The following is a 19,444-nucleotide window of genomic DNA, read 5'->3' on the forward strand; positions in this document are numbered from 1 at the left end:
TTTACAGGTAGAAATGATCACCTGTGTGAAGAGAGGGATATTTTCTAAACATGCATGTTATAATCATAAAAAAAGATCGTTAAACTGGGGTATTAAGTTGTCTAATTAGGACATGTTCTCTTCGGTAAGTTAAAAAAAATTCTCTCTTAGCAACACACCCACAGCCCTACAGGACCTGAGAACTCTTCTTGGCCAGTCCCCTCGTTGGAGAGATGAAGATGCCAGGGTTGGGGATTGGTCTGAGCTTCCACTACTAACTGCTGAGAGCTGCAGTAGAGAACCCAAATTTCCTGAACCTCTTAGAGTCAGAGTAGATGGTGGAACCAGAACGGGCTCTGGAGTCAGAGGTGGTGGGTTCCAATCCCAACTCGGCCACTCACTCCCTAAGTGATCTTAGACAAGTTGCTCAACTTTCCTGAGCTTCAGTTTTCTTATCTACACTACGGAAACAGTGACAGCCCCCTCACAGGATGGCCGTGAAGGTCACCACAATCACACACGTGAAGCACCTACTCCTCCCTTGCCCCTCCCTGGTACACTACGTCTCCACGGGCCTCGCGCTTTTCTCTACACACCTCCAGGGTTACTGAGAGGATGATCTGAAGGCAAAGAATTAACAGAGGCAATGTCATTCTATACGCAACACTTTTATTAGTATGAGAAAGCCATTACTAAGAACTTATGTGTCTTACAATGAGTGTAGTATTACTCTTAGAATTAAGAAAACCATTAAAGCTATTTATATTTTGGAAAAAATCATTAAGAACTTAATTGCATGTGGGCCTAAACAAACAGAAAGAAATAGATGTCTTCTCTGTCCACTGAAAGTTATTAACATAAAGGGTTATCAGGAAAGTAATAACTGAATAAAATCTCTTAACCCTGTTCCTTGAATTTAGCAGTAGAAACTATATACAGCTGATATGCAAGTGGCTTCTCTCGGGAACTGTGATACTTCTCCAGCAGCCCTGCTAAAATATGAACCCACCAACCAATGAAGACACAAACCAGACACCCATGTTGTAAAGAATAGGGCTTTGAGGTTTGTTTTGTGGTGTTTCTTAAATACAAAAGCCAGCTGGTATTTGTAATGAGGTGGATAGACCTAGAGTCTGTCATACAGAGTGAAGTAAGTCAGAAAGAGAAAGACTAATACCGTATGCTATCACATATATATGGAATTTAAGAAAAAGAAATGTCATGAAGAACCTAGGGGTAAGACAGGAATAAAGACACAGACCTACTAGAGAATGGACTTGAGGATATGGAGAGGGGGAAGGATATGCTGTGACAAAGCGAGAGAGAGGCATGGACATATAGACACTACCAAACGTAAGGTAGATAGCTAGTGGGAAGCAGCCGCATAGCACAGGGAGATCAGCTCGGTGCTTTGTGACTGCCTGGAGGGGTGGGATAGGGAGGGTGGGAGGGAGACGCAAGAGGGAGGAGATATGGGAACATATGTATATGTATAACTGATTCACTTTGTTATAAAGCAGAAACTAACACACCATTGTAAAGCAATTATACTCTAATAAAGATTAAAAAAAAAAAAAAAAAGCCAGCTGGAAGAATGGACCTTCTCATATGGTAACCAAGGAGATGAAGAAACAAGTCCACTAACTTTTTTACTTGTGTTTTAGCCTCAGATTTGCTATGGTAGAAATCTTTGCCTGGCTAAGTGACTTTCTAGAGTGTTCTACTTATCAACCACCAAGGAAAGATAGGATTACCTTTCACTGCCACCAGAGAAGGGTGCAGTGGGGCAAGTCTTCATTTTAGCCCCTGACCGTCCCGTTGTTGCTGATACCACAGTTGAGGAGCAGTGATGAGAGGAAGGAGTGGGGCTGGGGTGCCGAGGATGGGGACGCTGTACGCATCTGATTTTCCCATCATATTTCGCCAGGGCCTAACATCTAAATGATTTTATATGATCCTTATCTTTCCTAAGACTCCTGTGCAGAGGAAAATCAATTAACTAATCTCTCACACAGAGTCACCTTCTTCATTCAAACTAATGAAGAGGAGAAAGAACCCAGGAAAAGAGTGGTAATCGAGAAAATTGCACTGGACTTTGAAAAGCCTATCTGCCACTTTTTCTCCTGAGACATAACAGAACACGAGCTCTGGAGTCCAAGTGGCTGAGGCGTCTGCAGATGTATAACACCAGGCAATAAGATCACCTGCTTCAAAACCCATCAAAGAATTATATAATAAATAACATGACTTCCCCCAAGCAGACTTTCCTCTGATAGAGAATGTGAGCTCATCAGTAGGTTGAACACTCTGGCACCCCTTTTTCAGCATAAATCCATGAAACTCTCGTTTACCAATCTGGATCTCTGTTGAGTTTGGGTAGTGTCAGTCCCTTCAGGCTTAAGCAGCTCTGAGTGAGTTGATGAAATTGAATACCTAGACCTTCCACTCTAAGGACAGAGCCCACCAAACGCACAAGGCAGGCCTGCCTGGGGAGCAAGCTGGCCTGGCTCCCGACTGGAACTGACAGTGCCTCACACGGCACAGACTGCACTGCACACGGTATAGACTGTGCTGCATACGATACAGGTTATAAACAGTTCACGCATCCTTCCCTGTTATGGCCTGACTTCTTGATTCGTGCAAACCGAGAGGGACTTTGTTGAAAGTAGCTGACCTAGTTTGTAGTCACGACACATGCCCCAGCATCTACATCTGTACTCATGGGGGACCAGAACTGCCTCCTTACTCACTCTTCCCTCCTTTGCAAAAAAGCCCTCTGGTCTAGAGTTCAGTGAAGCTCTGGACATGGGGGCGAGAGCGACAGTGAAACAATAAGGAAGGACACGATTGTTCATTGTTCGAAAGGTTATGGCAAGAAATATGAAGAAAAACACAATACAGGATGTGGGCGGTTAATCATTTTTAGTCAGGTACCTAGGAAGGAATACCTAGAGGTTTTTAATATCATTAAGATAGCTTTTAATAGGCGGAAGCAGAAACAAACTAAGTGGATTCTGGTTGAATAGCAAGAACTAATGTCCTATCTGCACACGCTATCCCTCACAGCTTGGAACAGCTTAGGGCTTTGGAATGTGGCTGAAAAATAACCAGAACTAATGGCAAATTGCTGTAACTTCATCACTCCACAACCTTATCCCTCAAAGCCCAGATAATAGGCACATCCTTAAAATCATCCCCAAAGCCAACCATCTTGGCTTTGGCACCCTTTGAGAATGAGTTTGATTTCTGCAGCAGCCCTGCCTCAAAACTCATTCATGATGATGTGTAAAACACACCCTGCCTGGAACACACAGAGGCTTTCAAAGATGTTTCTCTAGTTATATAATATGAGCTTTGAAAATGAGGACCCACACCATTTATGCAGCCACGAATCAGCCCAGCCAAAGAAAGCAGAGCAGAACACTTGGGAACTTACTTTGGGACCGCGGCCCAAGTCTTTTTTAACCGATAGATGGAATTGGACTGCAGTGCTGAAACGATGGCCCTCAAGGAGGAGAAATTCTTCAGGATTCTACATTCCTGTAGGGAGAGTGATTAAAACATACAAGGCATTTAAATATCAATAAAACAGTGAGTTGGTGGTTTCCTGTTTTAGAGGTATCACAGCTGCCATGAACTCTTACCACGAAATAGGCGGCTGTATAAATACTGAACATCAGAAAGTGGCTCCTTTGCTCCCACCCCAGTCACTGAAACACTTTACAGATTTTGGCCCTGAACGCCTGTTTTTCTCCCTTTAATATATTTTCTGTGTTGTTGTTACAGTTTTATAGTTTCCAGCTTTCCCAGTAAAAACACGAGTGGAGGTGAGTCTACAGAGCTTTGCTAGAGAAAGCAAACTTTCTTCTGAAGAAAGCACACATATGCCCTAAAAATACACATGAAAGATGACTGTATCCTTCAGACCCACAAAGTGAACCGGGCAGCAGCTGCTTCGAGGTCAGATGCTATCAAACATCTCATGACCAACCCTTGTCCAGAGAGGGGTATATAACTTGGCAATAAAAACTCACCACAAGTTGAACTTTGGCTTTTATGTTCTTAGCCAAGAGGGAATATTTTTATACACATCCATTCGGTTTCAAATGGGCTTGTGCCGCAATCATAAACATTCAGAAACACCTTGGTACTTACAATGGTTCCAAAATAACTTGGGCTTTTAAAATACAATTCCCTTTGGCAGCGTTTTCAAACAACATAGAAAGAGAACAGGAAACATTCTGGACGTCATTTTCTGGGGAAGGAGAAAGACTGCCTGATCCTGAAACTTCAGCTACCATTCAGTCTGTAGCATCAGCAGGCAGCGACCCTGAAGTCAAAGTCCTGCTGAACGAAGGGCAGGGGACGGCGAAACAGTCAGGGAGAGGGTCCCATTTGCGGCCGGAATGGGGAAGGTGGCAGCCTCGAGAGAGTGGACTGTGCCTTATGCCCAAGGAGATGCTCCGTGTGCAGGCGTATGGGGGAGGGTACTACACCCACTGTTGACTATCGAGTGCACTGTGTGAGCCTGGGCTTGGCTTCGTGCAGAACATCTGAGGCAAGAGGTCCCAGGGTGGTTGGGCATAAATGCACGTCGCTTGAAAGATCACTTCATGAAGTCACGCGGGTCCTGACTGTGAAGGAAGAGTGGCATTCTCTGACTTGGCACCCCCAAATCTGGCTACTTAACATTACTATGCCAAACAAACCCCACAACATTTTCTTAGAGGAAATGCCAAAGTTCTTTGCAAAAGTCATGCCCACGCTTTTTAAACGCCTCAATGCTTTCCCTTTATTTAAAAAGAAAGAGAGAGAAAGCTAAGGAGAGAGAGAAAGCTCGCGCTCTGAATTACAGTCAGTCTGGAAACCAAGCCCATGACAGCATGGTTCAACGAAGGTTCAGAATCCAAAAGTTATGTTCTAAAAATCAGGAAACTTGCAATAAATAAAGGGACTCGGGCCCAGATATTTCATGCAAATTGTGATAAACATATGGAACACATTATTCAGAAAGAGGCTTAAGCTAAGGGTTTAAAGGAGCACAAGGGGCATCTGGCCCCATTTCTAGAAACGGAATGATCTTTGAGGAGAGGTGATACAAAAGTAAAAATGTAGCAGTAAGGCCAGTCCAAGAAAATACAGTCATGTTAGGTCAGAAATATTTTCTGCATGTAAAATTATCAGTTTTTCAAACATCCTCTCAATAGAAAATGACTGTGATTAATGCAGGAAAAGTAAAATAAATCTTGGCTGGAAACCACCTGTGAGTCTTGTTATTTTATTAAGTTACCTACACAATTTCAAGGGACACAGCATGCTCCACACTGGGAAACTGCATCACCAAGAGTTAAGGACCCTTGGCTTTTAAGCACGTGCTATGGGATTTGGAATATATCTCAAATTATACAACTTGTATTTCTTATTATCACATAAACACATGATTGATATTTATATGGGCCAAAGTCATTGTTTGAGTCACCCTGTCACATATACAGATGCTACATGCTTGCTACAGATTTTCTAAGCAGGTGAATAGATTAAAAGTAGATAGACTATTTTCTTTTGAGACATGTAGATGACTATAAATGATATGGCGTTTGTGGCCAAAAAATATTTTTTCTTTTCAGTCTAAGAAGACAGAGAAATTCCATGCTCTATCAGAACTTCTTTTGTAGCTCTTACTTGTTGATAAATAACCTCAATTCAGAATAGGAGAAGTGAAAGTTGCATAAGATAGTTTTTTGTTTTTTCCATATAGTATTTTTCCATGTACTAAAAAGTCTGTGGTATTAGACCACCTACAGACTCAAAATAAAGCAAATTCTCTGGCACAATTATGGCTTTGCTACTTAATCAAAGACCACAAAAGAGAATGTGAAAAAAAAAAAAAAGCAAAAATGTGTAAGTTTAAGCCTTATGCCCACAGATAGGGGCTTAATGAGAAAAATATATAATGGGGTAGAAAACAAAATGTGTTTTGGTTAGGATTGACCCATATAGCCCAGAACAGAGTATATTTACATAATAATTATTTGTCAAAATTGTTGTTAACTACATAGCTCTTGCTGATGTAATTTCTTCTTTTGAGGAAAAAAAAAATCTTCCCAAATCTTCAAATACCCCAAATCCTATCAATTATTCAAAGCTAAATTCAAATGTCATCCTACCCATGAAACCTTCCTGGATCACCCCAGTCAGAAGTGATTTCTCGCTCCTCCACTTTTGCAGCACTTGTATCATACGGCCCTACTCCTCTTCAGCCCAGGCTGAGATAATTCCAGTATATGTTAGCTTCCTTGTTTGACTATAGGCTCCTGTAGGATCAAATTAATTGTGTTTAGCTTATCTATGTCCGCAAAGGACATAAAATTGTAGCTCTGAAGCATTTAGGGGCTCATGAAATATGTGGTGACTGACTGAATACTGTTCACCTTTCCTCACTCATGAAATAAGATGCTGATAAATGAAGGTCAAGGTCATATGGCATGGAAGGAGTTGATCCGATAGACTGGACTGACACCCAGGAGAATGTAATTCAGGCCTAGGAATAGACTCTGCCCCTCCAACTTCAGATATAAAGCCCTCAGGAAAGCCCTTGATTAATGTGAAATCTGTATATTTCAGTCTTTTAGAAAAGAGATTCGAGATCCTAAGAAGGTATTGGCTCTTCAAGTCTGCAGAAAATAGAATGCTCCCAGGTACTGGAAGGGTGGGAGATAACCCTTCTGCATTGTCAGAGCAGTCCATTTGACACTGAGGCCACCAGTTGATATTTACTGAACACGGCGCAGAACCAACACTCAGGCTGTGAAAAAGCAGACATTCCATTGCACCCGGAAGGGGCCCATGAGCAGAAAGAAGTGAGCAAGGGACGAATTTTTTTAAAGAGGAAAAATAAATAAACTCCCACGTTAAGAAAGGCAACTTTTTTCTTACCTTGGAAGGACAACAAAAACTATACTAAAATAGTATAAAACTATACTAAAAACTACACTAAAAATAAATGGTTCTGAAAAACCTAGGGGCAGGACAGGAATAAAGACACAGACGTAGAGAATGGACTTGAGGACACAGGGAGGGGGAAGGGTAAGCTGGGACTAAAGGAGAGAGTGGCATGGACATATATACACTACCAAATGTAAAATAGATAGCTAGTGGGAAGCAGCTGCATAGCACAGGGAGATCAGCTCGGTGCTTTGTGACCACCTAGAGGGGTGGGATAGGGACGGTGGGAGGGAGGGAGACATAAGAGGGAGGAGATATGGGGATGTATGTATACGTATAGCTGATTCACTTTGTTATAAAGCAGAAACTAACAAACCATTGTAAAGCAATTATATTCCAATAAAGATGTTAAAAAAAAACAAAACCCATGGGCCCTCACATATGGTCTTTTGACTGCTTTTCAACCAAATGGAAACATCAGAGTGATGGCAGCATAATCTCCCATATCTACTAAACCCAAAGAATATTTTTAAAAAGACAATTACATGAGCAATGTTAATCCACTTCTCGATGATTTTGGCTCTCTGCTGAGTTTTGAGTTCTTTGCCCCCCAGAATGGTGCTGACAACGCATTTGGTGAGGGTATTAAACTGAGAGATGGTAGCACGGATCGTAGGAGCCAAGTGTTTGTTTTCCTTCTTGTCCCTTCGAGACCAAATGCAGCCCAGGCAGTGGTGAGGCACTACTTTCTTGAATAGTTGCTAGAATAAAAGAGGAATTGACTTTAAGGACAACACACACATTTCACATGGCAAAGCAGGTCATCTGTAAGTTGGTACTTTGTGAATGGACAAATAACCCTTTCCTACTTGATTTGCCTCATGGTGTTCATTTCAATAAAAAAAAGTAAATAATTAATACATTAACTGATCAGAAAAGCCCACGTGTTCCTTCTAAATCTGCTCAACTGAACCAATGGAACACGATGACCAAAAGAAAAGTTAAATGTCCAAAAACATTTTGACTTTTCTGTCTTGGAAGGAAAGCCAGGTAAAAATCTCTACTATTAATCTAAAAGAAGTGGTTAAGATTATGTTGACCTCAAAATCATATCCATGGTACGTCCTGGACACTCAGGATCATGAACTGTGTATAATGCATATGAATGACCACCTGAAAAGTGATTCACAGAAGTACAGTACTTGTGACACTCATCAATGTCACTATTCTATTTCCCATTATTTAAAATGAAGAAGCTAAGAAACATACAAAAGGAAAAGCTATTCAACATCACACAGTAAAAGGAAGAAAGAGGGATTTAAAGCCTGGTTTCCAGGTCTTTGCCTAAAAGTCATAGCCAATGAAGTCTTCCATCTTTCTCTTCTGCTATCAGTGTGTGAAACAACAACAAATTTGTTGAACAAATCTGATTCTCATTTGTACAACAATTTCAATACAAGACGTGCAAGGGCTTGTGTAAGACAGAGAACACCAGGATTTACTTTATATAGACTATCTGATTTACTTCTGAGAATCTATTTGCATGTTAACTAGATGGAAACTCTATGCTGCTTCCTCTAAAGTGCTAAGTGTGGAAGAGCTAAAAACCATTGTGATCACTGATAACAGCCCTTTTTTCTTTAACCAGCTAGCACTGAGCTATGAAACGTGGCTGATGAAACCAAATATGTACAGCTAACAAAAATATCCAAACTTCAAAAGACCAGGAAGCACATGTGGAAATGAACTGCCAGATATAGTCACATGTGGATTCAGTGAATTTATTTTATCCTAACTTATACTTTGACCCCTTTACAATCCTCCAAATAAACAGTTTGGATCTTGAAATATTCATGAGTCTAAAGGGAGAGAAATACCCATGGAACAGGATAGATTTTTGTTTCCCTAGAATTAGAATTCTTATTTCCCTCTGGGTATTGAGTGCCAAGTAAAAAGCACCTTCTCCCAGAATTGTAAGAAGAGCTTAGGCCTGAATTATTCAGATGATAGATTCAAATCACATCTTCACTCTGCATTTACAGGCACAGCCTCTCTCGGGGATTTGGAAAGACTTAAATCATGTGACCCGGGGCCACCAGTACTGTCACTCCCCACATTCTAAGTAGAAGCACATCGGAGGCACAAAGAGAAGACGTACTGCATCCATGTAGGTCAGCTGCTCAGCCACGAGATCTTCTGAGAAGCACGTGAACTCTGCAGACCCGCCACCCTCCAGTTCCTCTTCCTCTTCCAGGCTGAAGGAGATGGTGCTGGGAAACCCATCTGTTCACAGGTGGAAAAAAATTAGTAATTTGGTGCTGCTGTATACAACCTTGTTTACAGAGTCCAACTGGACTTTTTTAATTTAGGAAGAAAAGAGCTGCTCCTTTAGAAAACCCACAGGGAGAGAACAGCAAGGACAATAAACCGGAGTGAAATGGAGGTTTTCCCAGTCTCTGCTTGTTCCTAGCTGCGTTATTAAGTGCAGAGGCCTCATGTTGTCACCTGGACAAACCACTGGTTCCTTGGTCAAGGACACAGCCAGGTTAGGCAAAGTCTAGAGAAACAAAGCTGGGCTACATTCAGGGGGTCACCCTCATTTGGGGGCTCCCTCAAACCCTCTGATCAGCTCAAGCACTGATCCAACTACTTCCTAAACCCCAACTACGCAGTTTTTAATTACTGGGCCATTTATAATCAGAAGCCTGGAAGGAATGGACATGAAGGCAGGCCAGGCTCTGGGGAGTAGAACAGGCCAGTCTGGTGTCAGAAATGTTGATGAAGTCCTCAGAATTCTCAAGAAGTACTTAGAATCCTCAAAATGTTAGGATTAGCTTTCAACTTCCACCTAAAATTAAGTATGCATGAGACTACTACAAGCAACTCTATGCCAATGAAATGGACAATCTGGAAGAAATGGACAAATTCTTAGAAAGGTATAACCTTCCAAGACTGAACAAGGAAGAAACAGAAAACATGAACAGACCAATCACAAGTAATGAAATTGAAACTGTGATTAAAAATCTTCCAACAAACAAAAGCCCAGATGGCTTCACAGGTGAATTCTATCAAACATTTAGAGAAGAGCTAACACCCATCCTTCTCAAACTCTTTCAAAAAATTGCAGAGGAAGGAACACTCCCAAACTCATTCTATGAGGCCACCATCACCCTGATACCAAAACCAGACAATGATACTACAAAAAAAGAAAATTAGAGACCAATATCACTGATGAATACAGATGCAAAAATCCTCAACAAAATACTAGCAAACAGAATCTAACAACTCATTAAAAGGATCATACACCATGATCAAGTGGGATTTATCCCAGGGATGCAAGGATTCTTCAATATATGCAAATCAATCAATGTGATACACCATATTAACAAATTGAAGAATAAAAACCATATGATCATCTCAATAGATGCAGAAAAAGCTTTTGACAAATTTCAACACCCATTTATGATAAAAGCTCTCCAGAAAGTGGGCATAGAGGGAACCTACTTCAACATAATAAAGGCCATATACGACAAACCCACAGCAAACATCATTCTCAATGGTGAAAAACTGAAAGCATTTCCTCTAAAATCAGGGACAAGACAAGGATGTCCACTCTCACCACTATTATTCAACATAGTTTTGGAAGTCCTAGCCATGGCAATCAGAGAAGAAAAAGAAATAAAAGGAATACAAATTGGAAAAGAAGAAGTAAAACTGTCACTGTTTGCAGATGACATGATACTATACATAGAAAATCCTAAAGATGCCACCAGAAAACTACTAGAGCTAATCAATGAATTTGCTAAAGTTGCAGGATACAAAATTAATCCACAGAAATCTCTTGCATTCCTATACACTAATGATGAAAAATATGAAAGAGAAATTAAGGGAACACCCCCACTTACCACTGCAACAAAAAGAATAAAATACCTAGGAATAAACCTACCTAGGGAGACAAAAGACCTGTATGCAGAAAACTATAAGACACTGATGAAAGAAATTAAAGATGATACCAACAGATGGAGAGATATAACATGTTCTTGGATTGGAAGAATCAATATTGTGAAAATGACTATACTACCCAAAGCCATCTACAGATTCAATGCAATCCCTATCAAACTACCAATGGCATTTTTTACAGAACTAGAACAAAAAATCTTAAAATCTGTATGCAGACACAAAAGACCCTGAATAGGCAAAGCAGTCTTGAGGGAACAAAACGGGGCTGGAGGAATCAGACTCCCTGACTTCAGACTATACTACAAAGCTACAGTAATCAAGACAATATGGTACTGGCACAAAAACAGAAATATAGATCAATGGAACAAGATAGAAAGCCCAGAGATAAACCCACGGACCTATGGTCAACTAATCTAAGAGAAAGGAGGCAAGGATATACAATGGAGAAAAGACAGTCTCTTCAATAAGTGGTGCTGGGAAAACTGGATAGCTACATGTAAAAGAATGAAATTAGAACACTCCCTAACACCATACACAAAAATAAACTCAAAACGGATTAGAGACCTAAATGTAAGACTGGACACTATAAATCTCTTAGAGGAAAACATAGGAAGAACACTCTTTGACATAAATCACAGCAAGATCTTTTTTGATCCACCTCCTAGAGTAATGGAAGTAAAAACAAAAATAAGCAAATGGGACCCAATGAAACTTAAAAGCTTTTGCACAGCAAAGGAAACTGTAAACAAGGCGAAAAGACAACCCTCAGAATTTGCAAATGAATAAATGGACAAAGGATTAATCTCCAAAATATATAAACAGCTCATGCAGCTCAATATTAAAGAAACAAACAACCCAATCAAAAAATGGGCAGAAGACCTAAATAGACATTTCTCCAAAGAAGACATAAAGGTGGCCAAGAGGCACATGAAAAGCTGCTCAACATCACTAATTATTAGAGAAATGCAAATCAGAACTACAATGAGGTATCACCTCACACTGGTTAGAATGGGCATCATCAGAAAATCTGCAAAGAACAAATGCTGGAGAGGGTATGGAGAAAAGGGAAGCCTCCTGCACTGTTGGTGGGAATGTAAATGGGTACAACCCCTATGGAGAACAGTATGGAGGTTCCTTAAAAAACCAAAAATAGACTTACCGTATGACCCAGCAATCCCACTACTGGGCATATACCCAGAGAAAACCATAATTCAAAATGACACGTGCACCCCAATGTTCATTGCAGCACTATTTACAATAGCCAGGTCTTGGAAGCAACCTAAATGCCCAGCGACAAATGAATGGATAAAGAAGATGTGGTACATATATACAATGGAATATTACTCAGCCATAAAAAGGAACGAAATTGGGTGATTTGTAGAGATGTGGATGGATCTAGAGACTGTCATACAGAGTGAAGTAAGTCAGAAAGAGAAAAACAAATATCATATATTAACGCATGTATGTGGAACCTAGAAAAATGGTACAGGTGAAGAACCAGTTTACAGGGCAGAAATTGAGACACAGATGTAGAGAACAAATGTATGGACAACCAGGGGGGAAAGCGGCGGGGGTGGGTGGGGGTGTGTGTGATGAATTGGGAGATTGGGATTGACATGTATATACTGATGTGCATAAAATGGATAACTAATAAGAAAAAAAAAAGTATGCAAGAAGCAGTAGGATAGCCTTAAGCTAAATTCACCTGAGCCTTATTAGAGATAAGATCATCGATTAGCAAATTAATCGGATACAGACTGAAGAAGTAGGAAAAAATAAATTTTTTCTACCTAGGGCTCCAAATCAAAAGCATAAGTGCTCAGCACATGGAACAGGACCTCCAGTCTCCATTGTGAAAGACTGTGGACCTGGAAGACGTTCACCTTGGGTCCCTAGCCTCTCTTCCGGGGAAACCTTCCCCAATTCCTGGGTTGTTCCCCAACCTCATCCCCCTTCACACTCCTTGCTCTTCTGCCTGTCAAATCCATTCTCAAGAAGAAAAATCTAGCTGCATTCAGTTATATCTTAGCAGACATTTAAATCAGGGCGTTACTACTCCCCCAGAATGTTTACATTGTAAGCCTTTGCAGAATAAAAGATTTTTAGGCATCTTGGATCAAGTTGGGGTGGCCGTGTCTTAGTTTCCGAGGGGAAAAGGGGCGCTGAGTGGATCCTACATCACCACGTGGGTATCTGCCAACTTTGGTGACAGGTATGTGATTTAAGACTGGCCGCCTCACCCTGGAGTTGAAGGTACTGATGTGAACGGGGTTGGTTACAACCAGGTAAGGAAGGAAGGGATCTCTGCCTGCCTCTGGAGTCTGAGACACAAACAAGCATGAGCTAAAGAAAGCTAAAACCCCATGATTTCACCACTTTTCCTCCACACAATTCTGGTCCTCTCTCACTGGGTGGAGGAATAAGATATTTGAAATCCCAAAGGTTCAGAATGGACCTCTCAACCCTCTTGCTAACCACTGTGCATAAATCTGTCCCAGTCGCTCTGCAATGCAGAGGCTGGCCCACTGCAGCCAAGGAGTATATGTGCTAAGCCTTGATCTCATTCACCCAACACTCCACAGCAGCCTGATATGTGCCTTGGATCAACGCTGCTGTATCTGAAGATTACATGGTCCTTTCTCTCCGGGGTCTAGTCCATGCTTTCACTGTTTCTGCTTTTGATTCTCTTCCAGTGGTAAGTAGGTAAAAACTTGAAGCAAGATTTCACTTTTGGAAAACATGTAGGAGAGCTTGTTTGCTTTTGCCGGCATGAAACTGGGTAAAAAAAGCACATGGGAACCAAGCTCCTAAAACTCTTTTTCGGTAATGGTTCCTGTACTTAATAAACAGAGAGTTTAGAGAGTTCTTGATTAAAAATTTCCAAACACAGAAAAAATTCATTTCTGGGATTGCCTAAAAGCTTTACCAAAGTCAGGCCATCTCGTTCTCCCCTGCCTCAGTCTGCCAAATGAGCTGGCCTTCCAGTCCCGGTTGGAAACAATGAACCACTGGTCCCACCGGTTCCCCAATTAGGCCGGAAGCCAGGGGCAGCTCCCGTGGGGACAGCTGGGCTCTAATGGTGTATCCACTCCAGCAAGAAGACAGGAGGGGAGGCCCTGAAGGGAGTTGAGGTCCGGCAGCTGGAGGAGTGCCCCTGGTATTCAAACATTCCCGGCAAATGAAGTCATCGGAGATACCGAGGACTTGGCAGTCAGCTTTTAATGATGCAATTGCATTTTCCCCTCTCTGGTCCCCCACACGTAAAAAATTCAACAGGTCCTGTTTGGAATTTAAGGGTATTTTCTTTGGCGCTGATGCAGCTTCCCTTATCTGTGTTGAGGAACCATTTCCTTTCCCTCACTGAGGAAATCAGGCGTCACTTCAGGGAAGTGCCTGTCAGAAGCTCCAAGTGGGTCAGCTGCCATGGCAACCATCCCCCAGCAGCCAGTGAGGGGATAAAACGTCACACTGAAAGACCGCCCTAGCCTCTTTCTGACTTTCTTCAAAGCCTGATGGTTCCAAGCCACCCGTGACCTGCAGTGGTGGCCCTTCCTCTGTCCTTGAAAATAGGCAGTCAATTCCTCAGATAGGAAAAAACAGCCACAGAAACTTCCTTTGGATGAGGCCATCAGAGATGCGAAATGATGGTAATCTGCCCCAGTAGGGGACAGATTACAGGGATGCTTTCCGGCTGAAGGAGAAACATCTTTTCTGAGCTTTTCAAGCTTTTGTGAGGACAGGAGCAGAACTGGATTTAATTCCTCGCCTGCTGAATGGGGGTGGTGGTTTGCGAGGCGTTTTCATTTGCTAGAAGGAGGAACCAGTTAGGCAGATAATGAAGAGCAAATTCAAGTTCAGCAGGGTGTGTGATGACAAGGAAAGGTAAAAGACCATCAAGGAGATCGTCCTCTTAATGGTATTAAAGGAAACCCTGAGAAATCACTTCACCTCTGAGCCACGGTTTCCTCCCGTAGAAAATGAGGGAGTTGGACTAGGTGATCTTGAATATCCCCTTCTCTGCTCTAAAATGCTATATAGGTCCTGTAATTAGTACTTCAATAACCTTGAGAATTTTACCACAGTCCCCAATCCCCCAGCAGCCTGTCCTGCAGGAAACCAAGGCCTCCTATTCAACAAGTACAGGGAGAACATTTCCTCACTGTGGAGGTTTGCAGGATCAGAATCTAGCTTCTTCCCTGGAATCAAACAAGTAAGTACTCACTGTCAGTTTCTACTTCTTGCTTGTGAAACTGCTCAAGAAGGTTCTGTGCTCTTCTCTCTGGGTCAGAGCCTGGCATCATCTGCTTGAGATAATCCAGCAGCTTCTGTAAGCAAGGGAAGTGAGGGGGCTCCCGGAAGTCCTCTGCGCACTGGTCAAGCCAGGCCCTCAGGATGGAAGCGATTGCACTGGGAAAGAGAAAACAGAACGTCACTGCACTCAACTGGCTCTGGAGACGCAAAACCAGCTCTGGACACCAGAGCCTGTCCCAGCCATGCCTCAGGAAACCTTGGGCAAGTGATCAATGGATAGTTCCCTAGAAGTTCTCAGCAATGTCAGTGAAGTTAAAGCATCTGAAAACAGCCTGACTACCTTTTATTATTTTAAGTGGTGGTTGGGGAGCTGGGGAAAGACTGGTAAGTTAAAAAAAAAAAACAACAAAAACAGGACCATAACCTTTGGAAAAACCCACACAGGGCAAAAAAAAAGACACGGAAGAGAAGATTTAGTGAGTCCTGAAGCAACTTCAAAGTAACCTGTATACAACAAGATTATGTGTTTCCAATTCTGGATTCACTCAAGTCAGAGACCACAAAATCTACTGTGATAACATTTTAGGAAATAACAGACAGTGGGCCAGAACTTTGATGGGCGGAAGGGCCTAGGTTTAGGAAAGATAATGTGTAAATTTAATTTTACAAAGATCACCAGGGTTTCAGCATAGCACCAAAAACGTCCTCACAAAATTATCCTTTCACTTTTCAAATTACCAGAGGACAATGTGTTTCCAGTGGGAGAAACAGTATGAGTAGAAAGTTAGGTTTTGAAAACTAAAGAAGAAAAACTTGATAAGCAAAGCCATTCATTGAGAGGGCGACTTCTTCTGATGGCTCAGCTGAGTCCACCTTGGGTGAAACAAGGACCAGGGCACAAAAAGAGACCGGGTCATCATGGGGGCACATTTCCCTCCTTTCATGTTACTAATAACACAAGCTTGTTCTCTTTAAGGTAGGTGCAGCCCCTCACTCAATGGAAGAGACAAACAGCTGACAAAAAGGACAACTTTTGAGTGTTATTGTCCTACGCTTCATATTCAAAGAAGGCTTTACAGCCACTCCTGAGTCGGGCACTTGCTGGGCTGTGTCCCATGCACATGGTACTTTGCCTCACTAATGACCAGCCAGCCCCAGGAACAAGGTGCAGCCATTGACGATGGCCGGAGAAGATGACAGGGACTAGAAATGAATCCAAGCATGTTTTATTGACAGAGCTGGGACACTTTGTTTTAGCGAAAGACCTAATTAAAATTTTTCAGCTGAAAAAAAATGTCTAGCAGATTTTAAAATTACCATCTGATTAGACTTCAAACAAATTGTTCGCTTAGTTAACGAACTGTAAAGAAACGAAAAGATATAATGATCCATATATATGAAACCGCCGCCTGGACTTTCATAGGTGTGTCTAAACTTCACAGGTCTCAAGTTCACAGCAGAGAGCTAGACTGTGATCAAGGCAGAAATGCAGCTAAAGCCAATCTAATGCTGAACTTTTGGAACTGACGTACAAACACAGAAGGGAAAGAAATTAACTGTTTTCACTGCTGTGGAGATCACTGTTTCACCAATATGGACATGAAGACATTTGGAACGATAATATTCACATAGCTACAGCAGAAATAGATGACATAAAACCATTAATTAAGGTTGGCATTTAAAACCATAGAAATAATTCAGTATTTTCTAAATCTTCAGTGCAGATTCAAAAAAGAGAGAAACAAAAGTTTCATTCCCTCACAGAAAGCTAGAAGAAATTAATCTGGGCTCTGGGATTAATTGAAAGAACGAGCAAAATGAAATTAATGAACTTCTAGTCAGTGAACCTTCAATATTCGGGTCACTTGTCACATCATCTGTTATTTATGAATGTTTATGGCCCCCCAAATTCATATGGTGAAGCCCTAACTCCCCCTGAAATGATGGACTTCAATTATTTTGAGAGCCCACACACGGCACTCATTATTTCTCCTTTCTTCACCAAAACCAAATATCATGAATTGAAGAAGATAATGATGAGACAGCATCCTAATATTTCATTTTTACAAGGAAGATGACTTTTTCTGTGAATAATTTCCCCTCTTTGCTCACGAGCATTGAGTCCAGAACTGGGGTAGGCACATAGGTGGGGTGATGGCACAGAACTCAGGAAAACCTGACGTTTGCATACATTATGGTGACTCCTACAGTACGGTTTTGCACTTCTCAAAAGAAGGGTGATTTAATTTAATTAGTACTATCACTCACTTAATATTTTTTAATATTTCAATGAGGGAATACTCTTTCGATGACAGTGATTAAAAGACAGATATGGAGGGATGATAATTCACATCACTAAATTAAAAATCTAAAAGAGCATCCAACCAACAATGAGACCAGCAACTCAATGACCCTGATAACACCTCAAAAGTTCATAACCTAAAAGAAACCCAGGTAGAAATCCAAAATTATAGTAAAAGACAGATGTTAAAACATATCAATATGTCATTTACTCATTTACCCCCCATAATTGCTAGTTTTAAAATTACAAAACAATTTACTGAAAAAAGTAAATATTACAAATACACAAATATCTATAAATTAAAACAACAAAATATCTACCCCCCTTCATTCTAATCTTATTACCATGACCTTGTGTGAACAGTTTGGAGTATATCCTTCTAGACTTTTCTATGGATATGTTTACATATTTAAGTAGATGTCATATGTATAAACATGGATTTTTTCCCCCCATGAATAGTATGTCATAGACACCTCTCCATCCACGCCAGGACCTCTAGCTCTCACTGTTTCTCAGGGTTACGTAGTATCCATTGCATGCACACACCATAATTAATATAGGTATTCTACTAGTGCACAGGTAGTTAAGTTATTGTTAGGTTCTCACACTTACAACTACAAAATGAATATCCTTGTTTACATCTCTGTGTACTTGTATATTTCTATGGGGCACGTTGTATAGGACTTCCTTCCATGGAAAGCTGCAGCCTTGGAAGGTCCAGGGGAATTCTGAAGGGGGACCTTAATCCATACTGGACTCACCTTTAGGTGCACATTTTGTCCTCCTCAGACTGGTATTTTCTACTAGCGTTGTTAATCGACTCATTTTACTCTTTGTGACAGTGCCCTTCCCACAGCTTAGCGCAAGAAGGCTTTGAAAAGTCACTACAAACCCAGACATTGAATTAAAAAGCATTTTCAGACAAAAGAGAAATGAAGGCAGAGGAGGAAGAATAAAGAGAAGAAGGAAAAGACACATACAGACAGCACAATACAACACGAGGCAGACCCCTGCCCTCTTATTAGCAGAGTTTTACCAGCATCCCAGGGAGGCAGGCTTTCTGGAAAGGCCTGGACGTGTGCCCAAGCTCAGAGCAGCTTTATGTTTGCCAGTCCTGGGAAGAAACTTTCTGTTCTTGATAGGCTAAGAAGCAGATAAAATGTGAAACGTTTGAAATTTCAGAAGGGAAAGCAACATCACAAAATCATGACAGAGCAACAGGATTACTGGCCAGTGATTTTTCCATCTTACCTTTCCTGGCTCCACTCCTAAGACCTAAGGTACATTCTAACCAGAACTGGTTAGTTGGAAGGTGTAAAGAACCTTAATAACGAAGGGAAGCCCTCGTTAAAAGTCACAACCTTACAGGAAAGGTGTGACTGTTAAACTAGAGAAGCTACTTGGCTCTATGCACAGAACAAGAAATGAGGTTCCAGAGGAAAACCTGGTTCCCATCCTCACTGTGCCACCTGTGAACAATGGGAGTGGGACAGATCACTTAGCTCCACTGACCCTTATCTGGAGAAGAGACATAATAATACCTGCCTTCATCTACCTGACACAGATCAGTTGAATTTCAAATGACATAATGTCAATAAGGATATTGAGGTATCTGGAGAGAAACATAACTGTTAGCAGTCTTAAGACTACTTGCCGTAAGTCACAAAAGGAAGGGATTAAAAAAGGTATGGCTCAGTGAACATCAATCAGCACTCATGGAAAGAACTCAAGGAAACTGCCACGTAAAATAGAGTGCTACAGGATACAAAGCATGCTCCTGCAACACTTGTGGCTCCAGGCCTGCTGGAGGAAGGCGAACACTGTGAACAAATACCACCCCCCCACACACAGACACCACACACTCACACCACACCACACACACACCACACACTCACACACCCCACACATACACTCACACCACACACACACACACCACACACTCACACACACCCCCCACACATACACTCACACCACACACACCACACACTCACACACACACACCACACA

At 41.6% G+C, this 19,444-nt stretch overlaps 1 protein-coding gene across 3 annotated transcripts in view; it reads right to left on the minus strand.

The window, feature by feature from the left end:
* RGL1 (ral guanine nucleotide dissociation stimulator like 1) overlaps positions 1 to 19,444 on the minus strand; it is a 280,022-nt gene that overhangs the window by 38,503 nt on the left and 222,075 nt on the right. For all 3 annotated transcript variants that reach the window (XM_027083044.1, XM_027083045.1, XM_027083047.1), the window contains 4 exons: positions 15,107 to 15,291; positions 9,083 to 9,207; positions 7,470 to 7,685; positions 3,416 to 3,519 (listed from right to left, as the gene is read on the minus strand). In XM_027083044.1, coding sequence (XP_026938845.1) covers positions 3,416 to 3,519; positions 7,470 to 7,685; positions 9,083 to 9,207; positions 15,107 to 15,291 — 630 coding nt within the window. The remainder of the gene's footprint in view (positions 1 to 3,415; positions 3,520 to 7,469; positions 7,686 to 9,082; positions 9,208 to 15,106; positions 15,292 to 19,444) is intronic.

Source organism: Aethalodelphis obliquidens, unplaced genomic scaffold (assembly GCF_003676395.1).
Source record: "Aethalodelphis obliquidens isolate GAN/ISIS:26980383/991018 unplaced genomic scaffold, ASM367639v1 scaffold48, whole genome shotgun sequence".
Taxonomy (NCBI): Eukaryota; Metazoa; Chordata; class Mammalia; order Artiodactyla; family Delphinidae; genus Aethalodelphis; species Aethalodelphis obliquidens.